The 17179-nt window shown below is 37.4% G+C and overlaps 1 protein-coding gene across 4 annotated transcripts in view; it reads left to right on the top strand.

The window, feature by feature from the left end:
* The window catches only part of SNCA (synuclein alpha), a 136731-nt gene that overhangs the window by 26438 nt on the left and 93114 nt on the right, over window positions 1-17179 (top strand). For 2 of the 4 annotated variants that reach the window (XM_007450012.1, XM_007450014.1), the window contains one exon: window positions 3629-3633. The exons of the other annotated variants lie outside the window; for them this stretch is intronic. In XM_007450012.1, coding sequence (XP_007450074.1) covers window positions 3629-3633 — 5 coding nt within the window. The remainder of the gene's footprint in view (window positions 1-3628; window positions 3634-17179) is intronic. 4 annotated transcript variants of the gene reach the window in all.

Here is a 17179-nt window from a genome sequence, read left to right as displayed (position 1 = left end):
TCTTTCCCTTCCTTGCTTCCTCCCTCCATCCCTCCCTTTCCTTTCTCTTTTCTTTCTTTCCTGCCTTTTGTGTTTTCTTGTGTTTTTTTTAAACCAAGAGCTCTAGTACTCATTTTTATTTTTCTCTTTCTTTTTGCTAAATTCATCTCTTTGGGAATGCTTGTTCTGGTGTACTCATCTCTTTTTGATGAGAGGTGTGACCAGAGATACCTAAGTGTTTTTGTGAATTTGATCATATGAAGCCACCTTTAGTAATAATTTCTAATTATAAGATACTAGATTAAAGGACAAATAGGATGTCCCAAATTTTAAGAATTTTTTGTAATCAAGTATTATTAGCTTCTTTATTTAATACATCAGAATAATACATCTACTGATCTCTGTTTTTACCTATGTACACACAAGAGGTTACCAACCATACAGTTCATTTTCTGAAGCTCATTCACCTGATTAGCACAGTAGAAACAAGCTACAAATGCACTGGCAGAGGTATTCAAGGTTTAAGTTCAGACAAACAGTGATGCTATGTAAATAAAATTTATGTTTCCCACTCCTATTGAGAACAAATGATCTTCTTGTACCAAGAATATTATAAAAGAAAGGCACTTGAGTAAGAGTTATTATGCAGTGCGTCTGTGTTTACAATATACAGCGGTTCACTATGGCGTTTGCTCCATTCCAACCCTCCAATAGTGCTCTGCAAGTGTTTGCTGCTCAAATAAATCCTTACTGAATACATGAGCATCTCTTTAATGCTATCTGGAATGCCCTAGAACAGTTGTATCCTTGGTGTCCCTGAGGTTTATATTTTTGTAATTTTCTGCACATGTAGAGAGTGAAAGCTCTGGGGCTTCCTTGGTGGCGCAGTGGTTGAGAGTCCATGTGCTGATGCAGGGGACATGGGTTCGTGCCCCGGTCCGGGAAGATCCCACATGCCGCAGAGCCATGGCCACTGGGCCTGCGCGTCCAGAGCCTGTGCTCCGCAACGGGAGAGGCCACAGCGGTGAGAGGCCCGCGTACCGCAAAAAAAAAAAAAAAGAGAGAGAGTGAAAGCTCTGAATAAGCTATAAAGCCACTGCCTGACAGATAGTACAGCGGTCAACTTCATTATCACATCCCATTTAGGCACTGCCCTATCTACATGGAGATGAATAGGTTTTATGGAAGAAATAAGCTTGAAATATTTATGGCCTCAGGTACTTGAAATATTCAGGTTTCATCTGTTTATTTTTTTCTTCAGAATCATAATAAAGTTCCCAAACAGTGCCATTTTGGAAAAATTAGGTCATATTGTAAGCAATTTTTAATATCCCCAGCACAGTTACCCAGAAAATATTGATGTCAAATGTATAGAAGCATGCATAATCTGTAATCCTGCCTTAATTTGTAAGAGGATAGCTCACCAAATGTGTGCTAGGTGACTAGAACAAAGCAGAAATGAAAAATTTCAGATTTGACACATTGTGATCTGTAACATTTAAGTGTCCTTATTTCCTTTGACTTACCAGAGCTATTGTGTTTAGCTTGATCCAAATTTAGTTTTAAACACTTGAGTGTTACGGACCTTCTAATTAAATGATTAATCAGATGATGAGTGTTGGCATCAGCTAGCTCATTTGATGCTGATTTCACAAATAAGCCAAAGGTCACAGATAACCTTTCAGATTTCTTTGAAGAAGGGTACACATATCACAGACGTGATCTTAATATTGTTTATAAGAAGGTAATAAGAGATGTCAACATTAGTGAAGTATTATAATTTACAGTAAACTTTTTCCTTTAATATTTATTAATGATTGACACAATGTATTTTCTCAAATAATTAGAAGTTTGAGTCTTGCCTTGTGCTTGACCTTAGAACAAAACCAACCTGACTGTTAGTTGTAGTTAAACCTAAACTAAACTTCTGAGGCACAATGCTCTGCCTGATTTGTTTGTGGTGGAAGCAGTGTATACGGCTAATATCATTGTAATCTTAGATGAAAGCATAATGTGGTAAATAAAGAAAAAAACTAATTGACCTAATTGATTTGTTTCAAAATGAATATGATCAGTAATAGTTTGCAATGTGGTATGTAAAAGTCAACAGTCTATACTCATGTGAAAGTCTACTAGTGTTACGTAAACTGTCTCCACTAAGAAACTCGTCCATTATGATGGGATTTCTGTGTATCTAATAATATTTCACTGGGTTCAGGGTGGATGAATCACGATTCTTAATGACCCTTGATCTTGCAAGGTTGTAAGTAGGAAAGCACCCTATAATTATATATAGGATTGTAAGGGACATAGGCTTACAGTTAAATTTTCATTAAAATTCAATAGCGTTCCATCATTTAATGGGTACTTTGTGTGTGCTGATGCCCAGCTGGGCACCATGGGGAATACAAAGGCGAATAACACGTGGATGGCTCCTGCCCTCAGGAAATGTGCAATCCAGGCAGGCTACCGTTGTATTTACCCCTGGGAAGAAGGAGCATCTCTGGTCTCTGAGAACATGTATTTGTAACAAGTATATATCCATTATAGGGGAAAAAGTGCTTTCTGTTAGACGTGAGAGAGACTTTTCCTCTCAGTAAATATTATCTTTAAATTTTGTTTTTGTCAGTAGACTGTGAAATTACCACACACAGAGATAAGAACTACAATATTTTAGCTGTTTAGACACAGCTAAAATATAAAACACTTCCACCCTGAATCCTAGGACCAGTGTAAGCATTGTGTAATACAACAATAAACAATACATTTTAAAATCGTCATAAAACAATAATGTGTAAGCATTACAACCCTGCAATACATACATGAGTACAGATCCAGTTTCAGTCTTCAGAAAACCATTTGTGATGATAGTTTTGTTTGTTAGAGAAATATATTATAAGAAGGGTATGATAGAACTGCTCCAGGGCACACCAACAAATAGCTTTAAATCATATTAGTGCGATTAGTTTATTCCTTCATAAATGCTTAACATGGATTGCAATTTTGCTAAATGCAGTGTGAGAGCAATACCCATACTTTTATGAACTCATTGTCATTGCGCTTGTGGCTAACGTGTATTGCTACCATCCCTTTACATGCACAAATGACATGATATTTTTGATAGTGTTTCATTAATCAGATACTATTATGTGTCAGATGATTTCAAATTCAGGTGTTTTTTTAAAAGCTCTATTACCATCTGAGCCGTATTTCCACCTTGTAATTCAATGAAAAACAACATTAGTAACATTAATAATTTTAAGTGGCAGGAATAAAAGAAATAAGGTGTGTTTATTTATTATGATATACAGTAATCTTATTCCACACTTCAATGATGATCAACTTGTGTGTTCCTAAAAAGTAAGAATAATTTGACTTTTTTGTCCCTTGAAAGAAAGGCTTTTAGTTTTCTAATTTTCAGGGAGATGTTTGATGGTGGTGTTTGCTTTATCAAGAGACAATAGAAAAAGAGGTCCTAGGTTCTCAAAATATTCAAACTAGACACAAATCTAGAACAAAATATGTTTACTTGAATTTTAGAGGAACAGAAATAAGATAAATGAGATGCCGATTGTGCATGCAAATACATAATTATGGGAACTAGAGTTGGGCGATTCATCTTATCAATCTAATTGTTCTATGAGGGGAGAATGAGTAGTTTGTCAACTCAAATATGAGGTAAGTCTTTTATTAAAAAACTTTATTAAAACTTTACCAAACATTTGTATATCTTACAATTTAAATATTCCTCTTTACCAGGTAATTCTGGTGTCACTAAACAGATGTATTAAGAAAAGTATTATTTAATTCTTATTAAAGCTATAGTGTACATTAATACAAAGAACACTGAGACAGAAACTATGTTTGTTGAGTAAATAAACAATCGAATGAACCAAAAAATAATAGAAAGAATATATATTTTATCTTCCTGATTAGAGGTGGAAGCTATCTTATTTTTCTTGTGTGTTCTTCACAACTACATAGTATGATGAATGTATTTGGAACTCCAATCATAAGAATGAATTCAGTTGCAGCTTTGGGGATTGTGAAGAATAATGTGAATTTATAATTTAAGAAAATCACATAGAATTTAACTGTCTATGCTTACAGGGGGATGATGTAAGTCTGAGAAGCCATATTAGCAAATCATCTCCAATTAACACGTACACACATTTTATCCTATTTGATTGTTGGGGATCCTCAGAAAAGCAGAAAATTGCCCTTTCATTATACACTGTACTATTTCTTGCCACACGGGTTTTCTGGTACATACAGCTTTGCCTTAAGGCCTCAGTTTTTACTCAGTGGATTGTGCATTATATACTATCTGTAGCAGAAATGGACGAGGCACATGCTTCCTACGTATGTCCCTGAATTTGGGGCTTAATATAATTATCACGCAAAGCATATGATGTTATTAAAAATACTTCACCTTTAATTTCTAACGTTGCAACATATGTAAAATAGGCACCTTTAAAAATAATAATCTCCACTAAATACTAATAACTGCTTATAGTATCAATCCTTCTTTCATGGTATTTTTCCTGCAAAGGGAAGGGAACATTTGTGTTTGACGCAGATCACAAGTGTTCTGATTAAAGCTGCTCTCTATCTGTTGTTTCATCTACCATGATAGCCAGCTGGCCTCTATCTTTGTACTGGGTTCCTGGTTTACCCACACCATTGGATTTGGTCAGCTATAGGAGAAGCGTGGCTTAGCGCAGAGGGCATGTGCTTTAAGTCAGGGAACATGGAGTTGGTCTTGTCTCTTTGGATGATGCCATTTTACCCCTCTGAGCATGGATTTTCTCCTCTGTGAAATAACAGTGTTGGATTAAATGAGTTCAAAATGTTTTGAGTCTTTGTTTAATGGCTTGAATTTTAGGCCGGTTTGTTCAATTTCGCATTGCCAGACGTTTGGCAACTCATTTAACCTTTCTAAACCAAACCTACTCATCTGTAACTGGCCAGTCACTGCACAGAGTCGGAGTGTGAATGAAATGAGGTATGGCAGACAAAAGATAAACAACCAACTGCAATGCATTGTAGTTATAACATTTTGCTAAGAGGAGCCTACGTTTTCTCTAAGTTGTGTTAGATATATGATTATAGAAGGTCTCTTCTATATTTGTTTATATTTTGATGATATTTAACAAGGAAATGGTAAACACGAAAAAAGGGAAAAACCATTCACTGAACAGTCTATTAAATAAAATAAAGTCATACTACTATAATTTTGTGTTCGATTTCCCCAGTATGGTTCCACTGATTATTACATACATGTTATAATTAGAAAGAAACAATTTTGGGAAACACTGGAGGAAACAAAGTTAAAAATCTCTTTTAAACTAAAGAAAATCTAGAGCCCTAATATGTTGTGTTAGGGATATAGTTGCTGTCTTGCCTATTGCTTTTCTGATGCAAAACCCTTGGAGAGTAGTTCTGGGTGTTCTGTGGAACACAGGTTTGAGATGTCCCAGGCTAACTGAAACTGTCCCCGCTCACTCTTTTCCTCCTCTTCTTAATATGCCTTGTTCCTTGGTTCTGGATTAGAGGTATTTAGAGAGATTACCAGGACTCAGCACCCCGTATCCAAATCCTCTTCTTTTATACCCATTTTCTATAAGATCTCTTGGGACAAGGCCAAAGAGAGGACTCTGTTCATATGAAACTCTTGTACCAAATCCTGACAAAGCTCCCAGATGGGGGCAGGTCTAAGTAGTTTGCAACTGTGAAAATTGGCTGAGGCATCTTCTTGGCCCTTTTCCCTTTTACTCAAAGGCAAGGAAGTCCATCAAAGGGAAGAGGCCAGAGAGGTTCTCCTCAAGCTAATTTTCTAGAATGGGAGCAGTTCCAGAGGAGGAACGACTTCATGCTCATCTGACTTTGGCACCTTCATGATAAGCGCTAAGGCCTAGTTTAATGTTTAAGGACTTGTATTTAATCTTACTTTAGTTATTTTTAGTCTAAAACAGACTCGTTGTATAAATATTCAATCAAATTCAAGATTTATTTGTTGCCAGAGCTTAACATGAGCTCAAAGTTCCCTCTCCCCAAGTTCACTTGAAATGGGATGGTAGGTCTGCAAAGGGCGAACGGACAAGGGATGGGGGCAGGAATATCCTTGCTCTTGATGGGTTCTGGTTTTCATTCCACACAGCCACTGATGTCCTGGGTGACTGTCTGATGTGGCCTCAATGTGCCTGGCTGGTCCCCTGCTCACCTCGGGCGTCTGGGACAACCATGTCATCGTCTGCACATTTTGGCTGGCCAGAGCCTGCCAACACTTCTTTCCAAGGCCTGATCTGGACCCATGGGAAACCTAGGAATCCTTCCCACACCAGCCTTAACTCTTAGAAGTCAGGGTATGCAGGGGTGATGAAGATTGAGTCTGAACTCCCCAATGTTGTATGTCACACTCTGCCGGCCCTGGGAGAGCTCAGCAGGCCCTGTTCCTCAGGCAGCATCCCGCCAGGGAACAAGACACCAGTCTCCTTGCTCACAGACATCCCCAACCTCGCGAGGAGTGCCTCTGCAGAGGAGGGTTCACGGGAAAAGAAAAACTCTAATGCTCCACTTCAAATCTGTTCCCCTGAAAATCTCTTTTTTCTTTTTATACTTTACTGATGGAATAAGACGAAAGGGTCTGGTATTTGAACTTTAATGATTTAGTTTCACAGTCTCAGCTGTGAGTCCCTGCACCTTCTACTTGGATGTGGGATAGGGAGGGGACCAGCTGTTAGCTGGGGTTCAGTTGGTGTTACATTTTCAGCAACTTTATGTTGGAAATGTCCTTCCAACAGTATGGTTGGTGAAAAATGGATACAAATCATTCTTGAAGACATGTTGGAAATCTCTATTAAAAGCATTGAAATTATGCATATTCTTTAAATCAACAATTTCATTTCAAAGAATTTAAATGATCGTAAACTTAAATATAAGGATGCTCACCTCATCATTGATTATAATATTAAATTTTTAAAAAATGCTAGGAGTTTGACAATAGGGACTTAGTTAAATACATTATGGTTGATCTATACAGTGGTTACTCTGAGCCGTCATCAAAATGTTGGTGTAAAAGAATAATTGATGGAGAGGAAGGAAGCTCTTGCTGCATTAAGTGGAAAGAACATATAATAAAACAATATGAACAGTTTGTATAGTATAACCTATTTTTATCAGAAACAACCGTGTGTGTTTTATGTGTGTACAGAGATCTGAGGTGAATGCACCCGGCACTCAGTTTTTCTCAGTGAAGCACTCTTTGCATTTCCAGCTGGGTAATTCTTTGCTTTGGGGAACTCTCTCATTCACTGTGGGATGTTTCCCAGCTCTGGGCCTCACTTGTTAAATATCAGTAGTGCTCCCCAGGCATCGTACCAACCACAAAAAGCCCTCCTTGAGAAAACACTGCAACTGAGTGACTATTTCTGGGTCACGGATTATAGTCATTTTATTGTTTCCCTTTGCTTACTTACACTTTCTTCAATCTCCTTTAATAAGCATGTATTGAATTCATAACAAAAGCATAATAAATGGTATTTGTAATACCATTTATTCCACACTATTCAACATTTATGTGACTAAGCATTCTTCTGCTTTAACCATAATGAGACCTTAAAGAGAGTAATTTCTTTCCTAGTGCCCTAGTTCCTGCTTATATTTGTTCTACTGATTTAAAAAAATCATCTTAGCTTCATAGATATTGAAAATACAGTTGTAGTATGTGCTGTTCATCCTTCACCTGTCTATTTATTCATCCATTCATCTGATTCATATTTATTAGAATTATGCTATGTGTAGACTCCTGGGACAGGCATCATCAGAAATATAGAGATGTATAAGACCAATTTCTTATGCTCTAGGCATTGACATCTAGCTGTTCATCATGATGAGTATATGTAGGAGTCTATTAGTGTATTAATATTGTGGACCCTGCTTGAAGATTTCTTCCCCAACCTCCTTCTCTTCCCTTCAAGTTTGAAGGAAGGCTGTCTCTGAGCGAGGTATCATAGCACTCACAGTCTCTTCTTATTTCTCAAAATATCTGGTTTAATACACTTCTTCCATTTATTCCTCTTGATCACAATTATCAAACCAAATTAACATACTATCTCAGCAATTCTATTTTGCTATCTAATAATATTGGTTTCCACATCCAAATTTCAAGATAAATTTTAACAAAGATTTTCGAGGAGTAATGGGGTGTTCTGTCCAAGTGAATTGAATCATTTCTTTGTTCTCTCATTTTTGGCAAGTATATCTGATCATTTAGGGGCTTACTCACAATCTGACTTTGCTAAATATTATAACAAAATCTGATTATAAATATTTTGGGCTCTGGCAAAGCTGTCATCCTCTTATATTCATGTATCCTAAAAACTTGGCCTTTCTCATTTCAGTATGGTTTAGCCACAGCATGCCCAAATCCCCAAGCTTACAAATAACCTTTCAATGTTTTCGTTAACCTGTCTCATAATATCTAGGAAGTTGTAAAAGTGTCACTTTTTTGATAGACTTTGTACTATAGTCGGTTTATTTCTATTGGAATTAGATAACTCCATCCACAGTGTTCAGTTTATTTTACATAGGAACAAAGGCCTTGTCCCTGGACCGGGAGGTCCTTACATTCTTTAGACTCTCTGTAACCTCAGGTATCATCTCGTTAATAGGTACTGCCTTTGGTTAATAGGAACTAGCAGATCTGATCATTCCAAATGCCTAGGCTCACATTTTGAAATAAATTTATATTTTTAGACCTAAGGTTTATTGAAATGTAACAAGGATTGAACCATTAATGTATGTATTTGGAAGTAGAATTCAGTTGCAAATAGAAATTAGTTTTTCACACTTAAAAAATATAGGCAACTATAAGAAAAAAAATTAAGGCTTTAAGGGGATAAAAAATTCCACAAAGTGCCTATTTTTTAGGTGATAAATATCCTGGAACTGTTTGAGAAAAAAAGTGTATTTCTTATATCTAACAAATATTTGTGTTTTAATTCTTTATAGAAAGAATGAAATTTCTTTCCTCCTTTACACATTCCTTTTCCTTATTTGAAACTAATTGATTCCTTTATAAAAAGAAACTGCAAAGACTTATGGGGTGGGAGGTGCTCATGTTATGACGGGTGGTTCATGTGTGTGTGTGTGTGTGTGTGTGTGTGTGTGTGTGAGTGTGAGTGTGAACGTGGGTGTGGATTGTATGTGTGTAAAATGTGATTTATGGAAGCGTTTTCTTTAGAAATCTTCCTGATCTTCTCAGAATTCAACCATTTTATAAATGCATCTCCATAAATCTCTATCTTTGGAATACATGAAATGGCTTTTGGCAGTATTTCCTTTAATATAGTATACTGGAAAATTGCAAGTTACTAGCCAGGTTAGCCAGTGGCTGTCCGTTACCCATAGAATGAAGCCCCAAGGTCTAATCCTGTTATTCAAGGCCCTTCTTTATCCAGCCTTCCTTTCTTTTCAACCATATGTTTCACAATTACTCAAGAAAACTCTTCAGGCAAGGCAGACAAGTGTCTTCAAAATACCTTCCAGTTACTTAACAGAATATGTAACTTTTAATTCTGCCTTACCTTTGAGAGGGCTTTATGCCTCCTGTCTGAATTTTATCCAGGCTAAAAAGCCCAGCTCAAGCCTTCAGAACTCCGAAAACTCTCCCTAACTGCTGAAATGCACAGTGATTTCACCTCACTTAGTCCTCTTAGCGTTTGCAGATACAGCGTACATATTTGGTTGCTTGGGCCAAAACCTTGATTCTTTTCCTTTCACATCCTCCGTCCAGGCCTTTAGCTAATCAGTTTACCTGTATTTCAAAATATATGCCTGATCTCCCCATGTCTCCCTTTTCCACTGCCACCACCCTTGGTCAGGCCCTCATCATTTCTCACCTACATTCCTTCCCTCGCCTCTTAACTGATCTCCCAAATTCCACTCACACAACCTAGATAGTCTGTTCTGCACCACAGTAATTCTTTTGAAACAAACCAAATCATCCCTCCCCTGTTCTCAATCACGCAGTGGCCCCCCATCACACATAGAATGAATCCAGATCCTTCCTTTGGGTACAGGCCCTATGTTGTCTGGTTTTCATTAAGTTTCATTTCCTGTCCCTTTACCCCTTATACACTGCCCTCCAGCTACACTGGGCTTCTTGCTGTTCTCCAGACCTGCCAAGCACATTTCCAGTACTCACGAAGTATATGTAAAATGAGTTTTATTCATTTAAATGTGGACTGTTTCCTTCTTCTAAAAGCAAATACAAATGCTACAGTTTCCTTTAAAAAAAAAAAAACAGCTACCCAGAATTTCTGATCCTAATTTTAAAAAGATAAACTGTAAGAATGTGTGAAATGAGAGGGTGTGGAGAAAAGGGAACCTTCTTGCATTGTTGGTGGGAATGTAAACTGATACAGCCACTATGGAGAACAGTATGGAGGTTCCTTAAAAAACTAAATATAGAACTACCATATGACCCAGCAATCCCACTACTGGGCATATACCCTGAGAAAACCATAACTCAAAAAGAGTCATGTACCACAATGTTCATTGCAGCACTATTTACAATAGCCAGGACATGGAAGCAACCTAAGTCTCCATTGACAGATGAATGGATAAAGAAGATGTGGCACATATATACAATGGAATATTACTCAGCCATAAAAAGAAACGAAATTGAGTTGTTTGTAGTAAGGTGGATGGACCTAGATTCTGTCATACAGAGTGAAGTAAGTCAGAAAGAGAAAAACAAATACCGTATGCTAACACATATATATGGAATCTAAAAAAAAAAAAATGGTCATGAAGAACCTAGGGGCAAGATGGGAATAAAGACACAGACCTACTAGAGAGTGGACTTGAGGACATGGGGAGGGGGACGGGTAAGCTGTGACAAAGTGAGAGAGTGGCATGGACCTATATACACTACCAAACGTAAAATAGATAGCTAGTGGGAAGCAGCCACATAGCACAAGGAGATCAGCTAGGTGCTTTGTGACCACCTAGAGGGGTGGGATAGGGAGGGTGGGAGGGAGACGTAAGAGGGAAGGGATATGGGGATATATGTGTATGTATAACTGATTCACTTTGTTATAAAGCAGAAACTAACACACCATTGTAAAACAATTATACACCAATAAAGATGTTATAAAAAAAGGATGTGTGAAATGGCAGATATTCTCTCCTTCAGATTTCCATGTAATTTTGGTGCATATTATTAATTTGGTATATTATAGAATATGAGCCTCTTCTAATGAAATGACTTGTATCCTTCATACTTATCACAGAAGTTTTGGCTTTTCCATACTTTTATAACCACTCTGGTTGATGGTACATGGAGACATGAAATTAACTTTCTCAAGAACAAAGCAACCGTTTCACTTAAAAGGTAAATCCTGGAGATTTCAAAACTGCTTATCACTATACATTATTCATTTTGCAATAAACATTTTCTTAGTAAAACACATAAATTAGAACGACTGTTGAACAGATGGGCAGAACCACAGGCATCCAATATTAAGCAGTTGGTGAGCATAAGATGCCAGAAAGAAGATTAAGACCAACAGGCAGGAAGTTTCCCATTGCTCTTGAAAAGGGATGATCCTTTGCTTCTGACTTTTCGCTATATGTTTTCCTTTGAAAGTAATGCCTTCCAAAAACCTTTCCACGTTTTATATCCAAACACACATTCAGGGCTTTCACATGGTAATTGATATATAAATAATAAAATGAAATGTTTAGGCAGATTGAAAAAGGAACTTCCCCCCCTGCTTTTGCCTTTTATGCAAGGATGATGGCTCTGAAATGTCTTTCCTCTGTATGGAAATCTGACAGTGTTCAGTCGCAAGGCGATGAGAGGGAGGGAAAGGTTGCACACTGAGGAACAGGGTGTCATTTGTCACTGCCTGGATTCATCAGCCGTGTGGAACTCTGAGCGGTACTGGCTGAGACAACAGACTTCTTTACATTTATCTTCTGGAATACTTCAGCAATACAGATTTCACTAAGAGCAGAGAAAAACATTAAGAACTAGATAGCTAAACTTAAAAGCTTTTACACAGCAAAGGAAACCATAAACAAGTTGAAAAGACAATCCTCAGAATGGGAGAAGATATTTGCAAATGAAGCAACTGACAAAGGATTAATCTCCAAAATTTACAAGCAGCTCATGCAGCCCGATAACCAAAAAACAAACAACCCAATCCAAAAATGGGCAGAAGACCTAAATAGACATTTCTCCAAAGAAGATATACAGATTGCCAACAAACACATGAAAGAATGCTCAACATCATTAATCATTAGAGAAGTGCAAATCAAAACTACAATGTGATATCACCTCACACCGGTCAGAATGGCCATCATCACAAAATCTAGAAACAATAAATGCTGGAGAGGGTGTGGAGAGAAGGGAACCCTCATACACTGTTGGTGGGAATGTAAATTGATACAGCCACTATGGAGAACAGTATGGAGGTTCCTTAAAAAACTAAAAATAGAAGTACCATACGACCCAGCAATCCCACTACTGGGCATATACCCTGAGAAAACCATAATTCAAAAAGAGACATGTACCACAGTGTTCATTGCAGCTCTATTTGCAATAGGCAGGACATGGAAGCAACCTAAGTGTCCATCGACAGGTGAATGGATAAAGAAGATATGGTACATATATATAATGGAATATTACTCACCCATAAAAGGGAATGAAATTGAGTTTTTTGTAGTGAGGTGGGTAGACCTAGAGTCTGTCATACAGAGTGAAGTAAGTCAGAAAGAGAAAAACAAATACTGTATGCTAACACATATATATGGAATCTAAGGAAAAAAAAAAGGTCATGAAGAACCTAGGGGCAAGACGGGAATAAAGACACAGACCTACTAGAGAATGGGCTTGTGGACACGTGGAGGGGGAAGGGTAAGCTGTGAGAAAGTGAGAGAGAGTCATGGACATATATACACTACCAAATGTAAAATAGATAGCTAGTGGGAAGCAGCCGCATAGCACAGAGAGATCAGCTCAGTGCTTTGTGACCACCTAGAGGGGTGGGGTAGGGAGGGGGGGAGGGAGCGAAACGCAAGAGGGAAGAGATATGGGGATATATGTATATGTATAACTGATTCACTTCATTATAAAGCAGAAACTAACACACCATTATAAAGCAATTATACTCCAATAAGAACGTTAAAAAAGAAAAAAGAACTGGATAGCTTTTGTGATGTGGAGTAGTCATCTCTGAATTTTGATCGAGATTCAAGAGAAAGGCTTTGTAACTTATTTTCTCTCTAGGTTTTACTGGTTTATCCAGAATATTCTAATTTCAGGGTGTATCTTTGGGTGTGATAGATTTTCTTTACAGCAAACAAGAGTCATTGAAAACCACAGATAAATTCTGCCTCTTGTAATGTCTGATCTGGCTGAAACCATTTTAGTTTAACAATTCCTCCTTTGTAGGAGGGAATCAATAGATATCCTACGTATAGGAAAATTATGTAAGGGCCACTAGCTTCACAGCCAAAGCAAAACTGGCATATATTTGCTCTTTCTTAATCCAAAATATATCTCTCAGACTTAGATGCCAGGGAAAGTTGTGTGAGCAAGATGACTTTCACTTTCACTTCCTGTGCTCAGACCCCTTCTAATTGATAGAGTCCAATTTGAGGAGCCCGAGAGCAGACCATTGTGCCCCTGTCCATACGGCCTCACAAAGGTAGAGGTCATGGCAACCATAGTGATGGCGATCATCTGTACTTTTTTTATGCCCAGGTAAATTTGGATATTTGTTTGGAACTCATACTTTCTGCCACATCAAAAATTTTGGGAAATCGGTGATGTGAATCAGTGTGCCAAATTTGTTTGATTTATTCATTGTATTTTTTGTGGAATTATTTCAGTCCAAGATGTTCATTTAGTTGATCTCTACCCAAACTTTGAACCCAAATCAGCCAAACACATAGAAAGAGATAGTTTTTGCTGCCCTCATGGTTAATTCCTTTTTTTTAATGATGAATTTTTTAAATTTGGTAAAATGTGCTTTTGAAAATGTTTATTCATGTACTGTTTTTCATGATTTCTTCCCTTTTACTTTAATTATATGTCTATATTATTTGTTGTTCAAATTGATTTACAGCTTGCTTTTTTTTATTGGGATATACTTGCTTTACAATGGTGTGTTAGTTTCTGCTGTACAACGAAGTGAATCAGCCATATGTGTACGTATATCCCCTCCCTCTTGAAACTCCTTCCTGCAGCTTGCTTTTAATGTTGGTACCTATGAGCTTCTCTCTCAATTCTAAATATTTCTTTCTTAATGTGTTTTCTATGTGTTCCTTTTCAGATTATCGATAGAAGGTTTATTAGTTATTTTTTTAGAGTTGTATTTGTTACTTTAGGGAATCTGTTTTAAAATATTTAAAATGCAGTCCCCAGTTAATATAACATTGGAGTTTTTCCTGTTAGAGGTACATTCTTTTCTCTACATCTCACTGGGAGAAAAGTTGGCATGATACTGTTATAGTGTACTTGGCTGATATTAACTTTTCTAAGGTGCATTGTTTCTGAGAATAGCATTGTTTGGTTTTATTCAGGCACACTTCTCACTAGTTGGTACAGTCAGTTCTTCTTTTCAGAACCAGTTATTGTCTAGATATTAAAACTTGCCATTTTTTATCTGCTCATTTCAGATCCTTCATGTGATCTATGTTAAACACAATTTGCATTCTTAGTTTCCATTCTTTTTAAACTGTATTTTCAATGAAGGTTGAAGGTGATTCCCTAGATTGCAACCAGTAATGACTGTAACAGCAAAACTCTTTAAAAAGCAACAACCTTATAGGCAAATACAGAACTTAAAGAGCCCATGCAAATTATATGAGGTCCTATTTATATTACTACCTCTTTTCACATCTCATAGTCAACTAATATTTAATGAATTTCTGTGCAGTGCCATACGCTATGGTAACTTTTAGGATATAAGAATGAACAAGAAATGTTCTTACATCTTAGGAAAAAAGAACATCCATCTCCGTGTAACAGTTATTCCGACAAATCTCAGTAACGCTAAAGGAATCGTTTTCCCAGATCTATTTTAGACTCTAGACACTGAGTTCCATGTCTTTTTCTCCTTATCAGGCTGGAATCATTCCAAGCCTCTTAGCTTCTGGGCAACCATGAAAATGAGACAGAGAGGATACTAAATCTGCAACAAATTTATCTTGATATTCTATTCACTCTTGATCGGTAATGAAGGTCGCAAATAGAATGAGGTGGTTGTTATGTGTATTTTTCTTTATTTCTCTTTCCTTTCTTTGGTTGATAGGAGAAAAACGTAAAACAGCAATATGAGCACACGGCCAATATCTAAAACGAATTCTTGAGTAAATAGGAATCTTGCCCTTAAGGATCGCCATGTAAAGAGTTCCCACATTTTCCTGCTGTCAACGGAGGAATCTATTGTATGTAGTATAGTTTGAGTTCTAGAAATTTGAGTTTTAGAAACGGCCACTGCAGTTCAGGATATATGATGTAGTCTTCTCCACTTCTCCATGAGGAATGGAATTACACTGCGGTCATTAGCTGTGTAACCATGAACAAAGTGCTTTGTAATTCAGTCACATCATTTGCATGAAATGAGAATAATAAAATTCACATCTCAGAGATGTGGCGACCACCTGGGGTAAATGTGGGCCCAGAACCTGGCAGAAGAGAGTTGCATATGTATAGCTTCTCTCCCGCTCTTCCTTAGTGCTCCAGAGGACATGTGTAGTACCACAACTACAGCACTGATCATACGGTGCAGTACTTAGTTGTGAACTTCCCTGCCACACGGTGAGCTCTTTAAAGACCATCACTGATATGACCTTATCTTATACGTGGTGCTTTGTGATTCTCCAGTTGTTTGCCTAGTGTCAGACATACAACACAGTTATTAAGTGCTGGTTGTTCTTGTTACAAGAGCTTCACAGTAAGATGGGTAGAAAAAAAGAATGTATTTTCCATTTTACAGATTCACTTTTGAGGCTTGAAGAAATCAAGTGAACCAAGGTTACATGATTAGTGAGTGGCTCAGATGGAACAAACCGAAACTCAGTGATGCAAAGCTCAGTGCTTGCCCCACTACATCATAGAGATCGTTGCATGTCCCAGGAGAGTTTCACATCTTGTATCACACGAGCCTCATCTGTGTATTCGTATGTACCAGAAAAAGTGTCCTGCTACTCAGACTTGCTAACAATTAGCAGGTACTGACAGCCATTAGTGCTTAAATCTTCACCAAATGAAACATTATATCAATGCAAGAATGCACGGGGAAAGGTTTATATCCTATGTACGTCATTAAGTCAGCTTTTTTCAGCCGCTCCTTAGCTAAACAGTTTAACTGTTAGAAAATTCTTTATATTTAGCATACAGCCTTTTTATAATTTCTGTACGTTTCCTCATCACCATCATAGAAAAGCGGAACCTTTGGTACCCTGATCTTTCCTTGGCCATTTGCCTATCCACAAAATAGCTATCAAACTGTAAAGCCCACTACACACCTATTAGAATGACTAAAGTCCAAAACATTGACAGTGCCTAGTACTGGGAAGGATGTGAAGCAACAGGAACTACCAGTTGTTGCTGGTGGGAACGCAAAGTGGTACAGTCACTTGGAAGACAGTTTGGCTCTTTCTTACAAAACTAAACATACTCTTCTCATGTGATCCAGCAATCTTGTCCTTGACATTTACCCAATGGAGTTGAAAATATATTCTCACAAAATCCTGCATATAGATGTTTCTAGAAGCCTTACAGATAAGTCCCAAAACTTGGGGAAAACTAAGACATCCTTCAGTAGGTAAATGGATAAACTTTGATACATTCAGACAGTGCAAGATTATGCGGTGAGAAAAAGAAATGAGCTATCAAGCCACAAAACACATGGACGAACCTTAAATGCATATTTCTAAGTGAAATAGGCCAGTTTGAAAAGCCTACATACTCTGTGATTCCAACCATATGACATTCTGGAAAAGAAAAAAGTATAGAACAGTAAAAAGATCAGTGGTTGCCAGAGGTTGGGGTAAGGACAGAGGCATAACTGAATAGGTAGAGAACAGAGGATGTTCAGGGAAGTGAAACTATTTTTAATGATACTGTAATGGTGGATACATGGCATTGTATATTTATTAGAACTCACAGAACTATACAACA

This window comes from Lipotes vexillifer, unplaced genomic scaffold (genome assembly GCF_000442215.2).
Source record: "Lipotes vexillifer unplaced genomic scaffold, Lipotes_vexillifer_v1.1 scaffold178, whole genome shotgun sequence".
NCBI classification, from domain to species: Eukaryota; Metazoa; Chordata; class Mammalia; order Artiodactyla; family Lipotidae; genus Lipotes; species Lipotes vexillifer.
The sequence above is the reverse complement of the archived record's forward strand: the minus strand, read 5'-3'. Positions and strand labels throughout refer to the sequence as shown.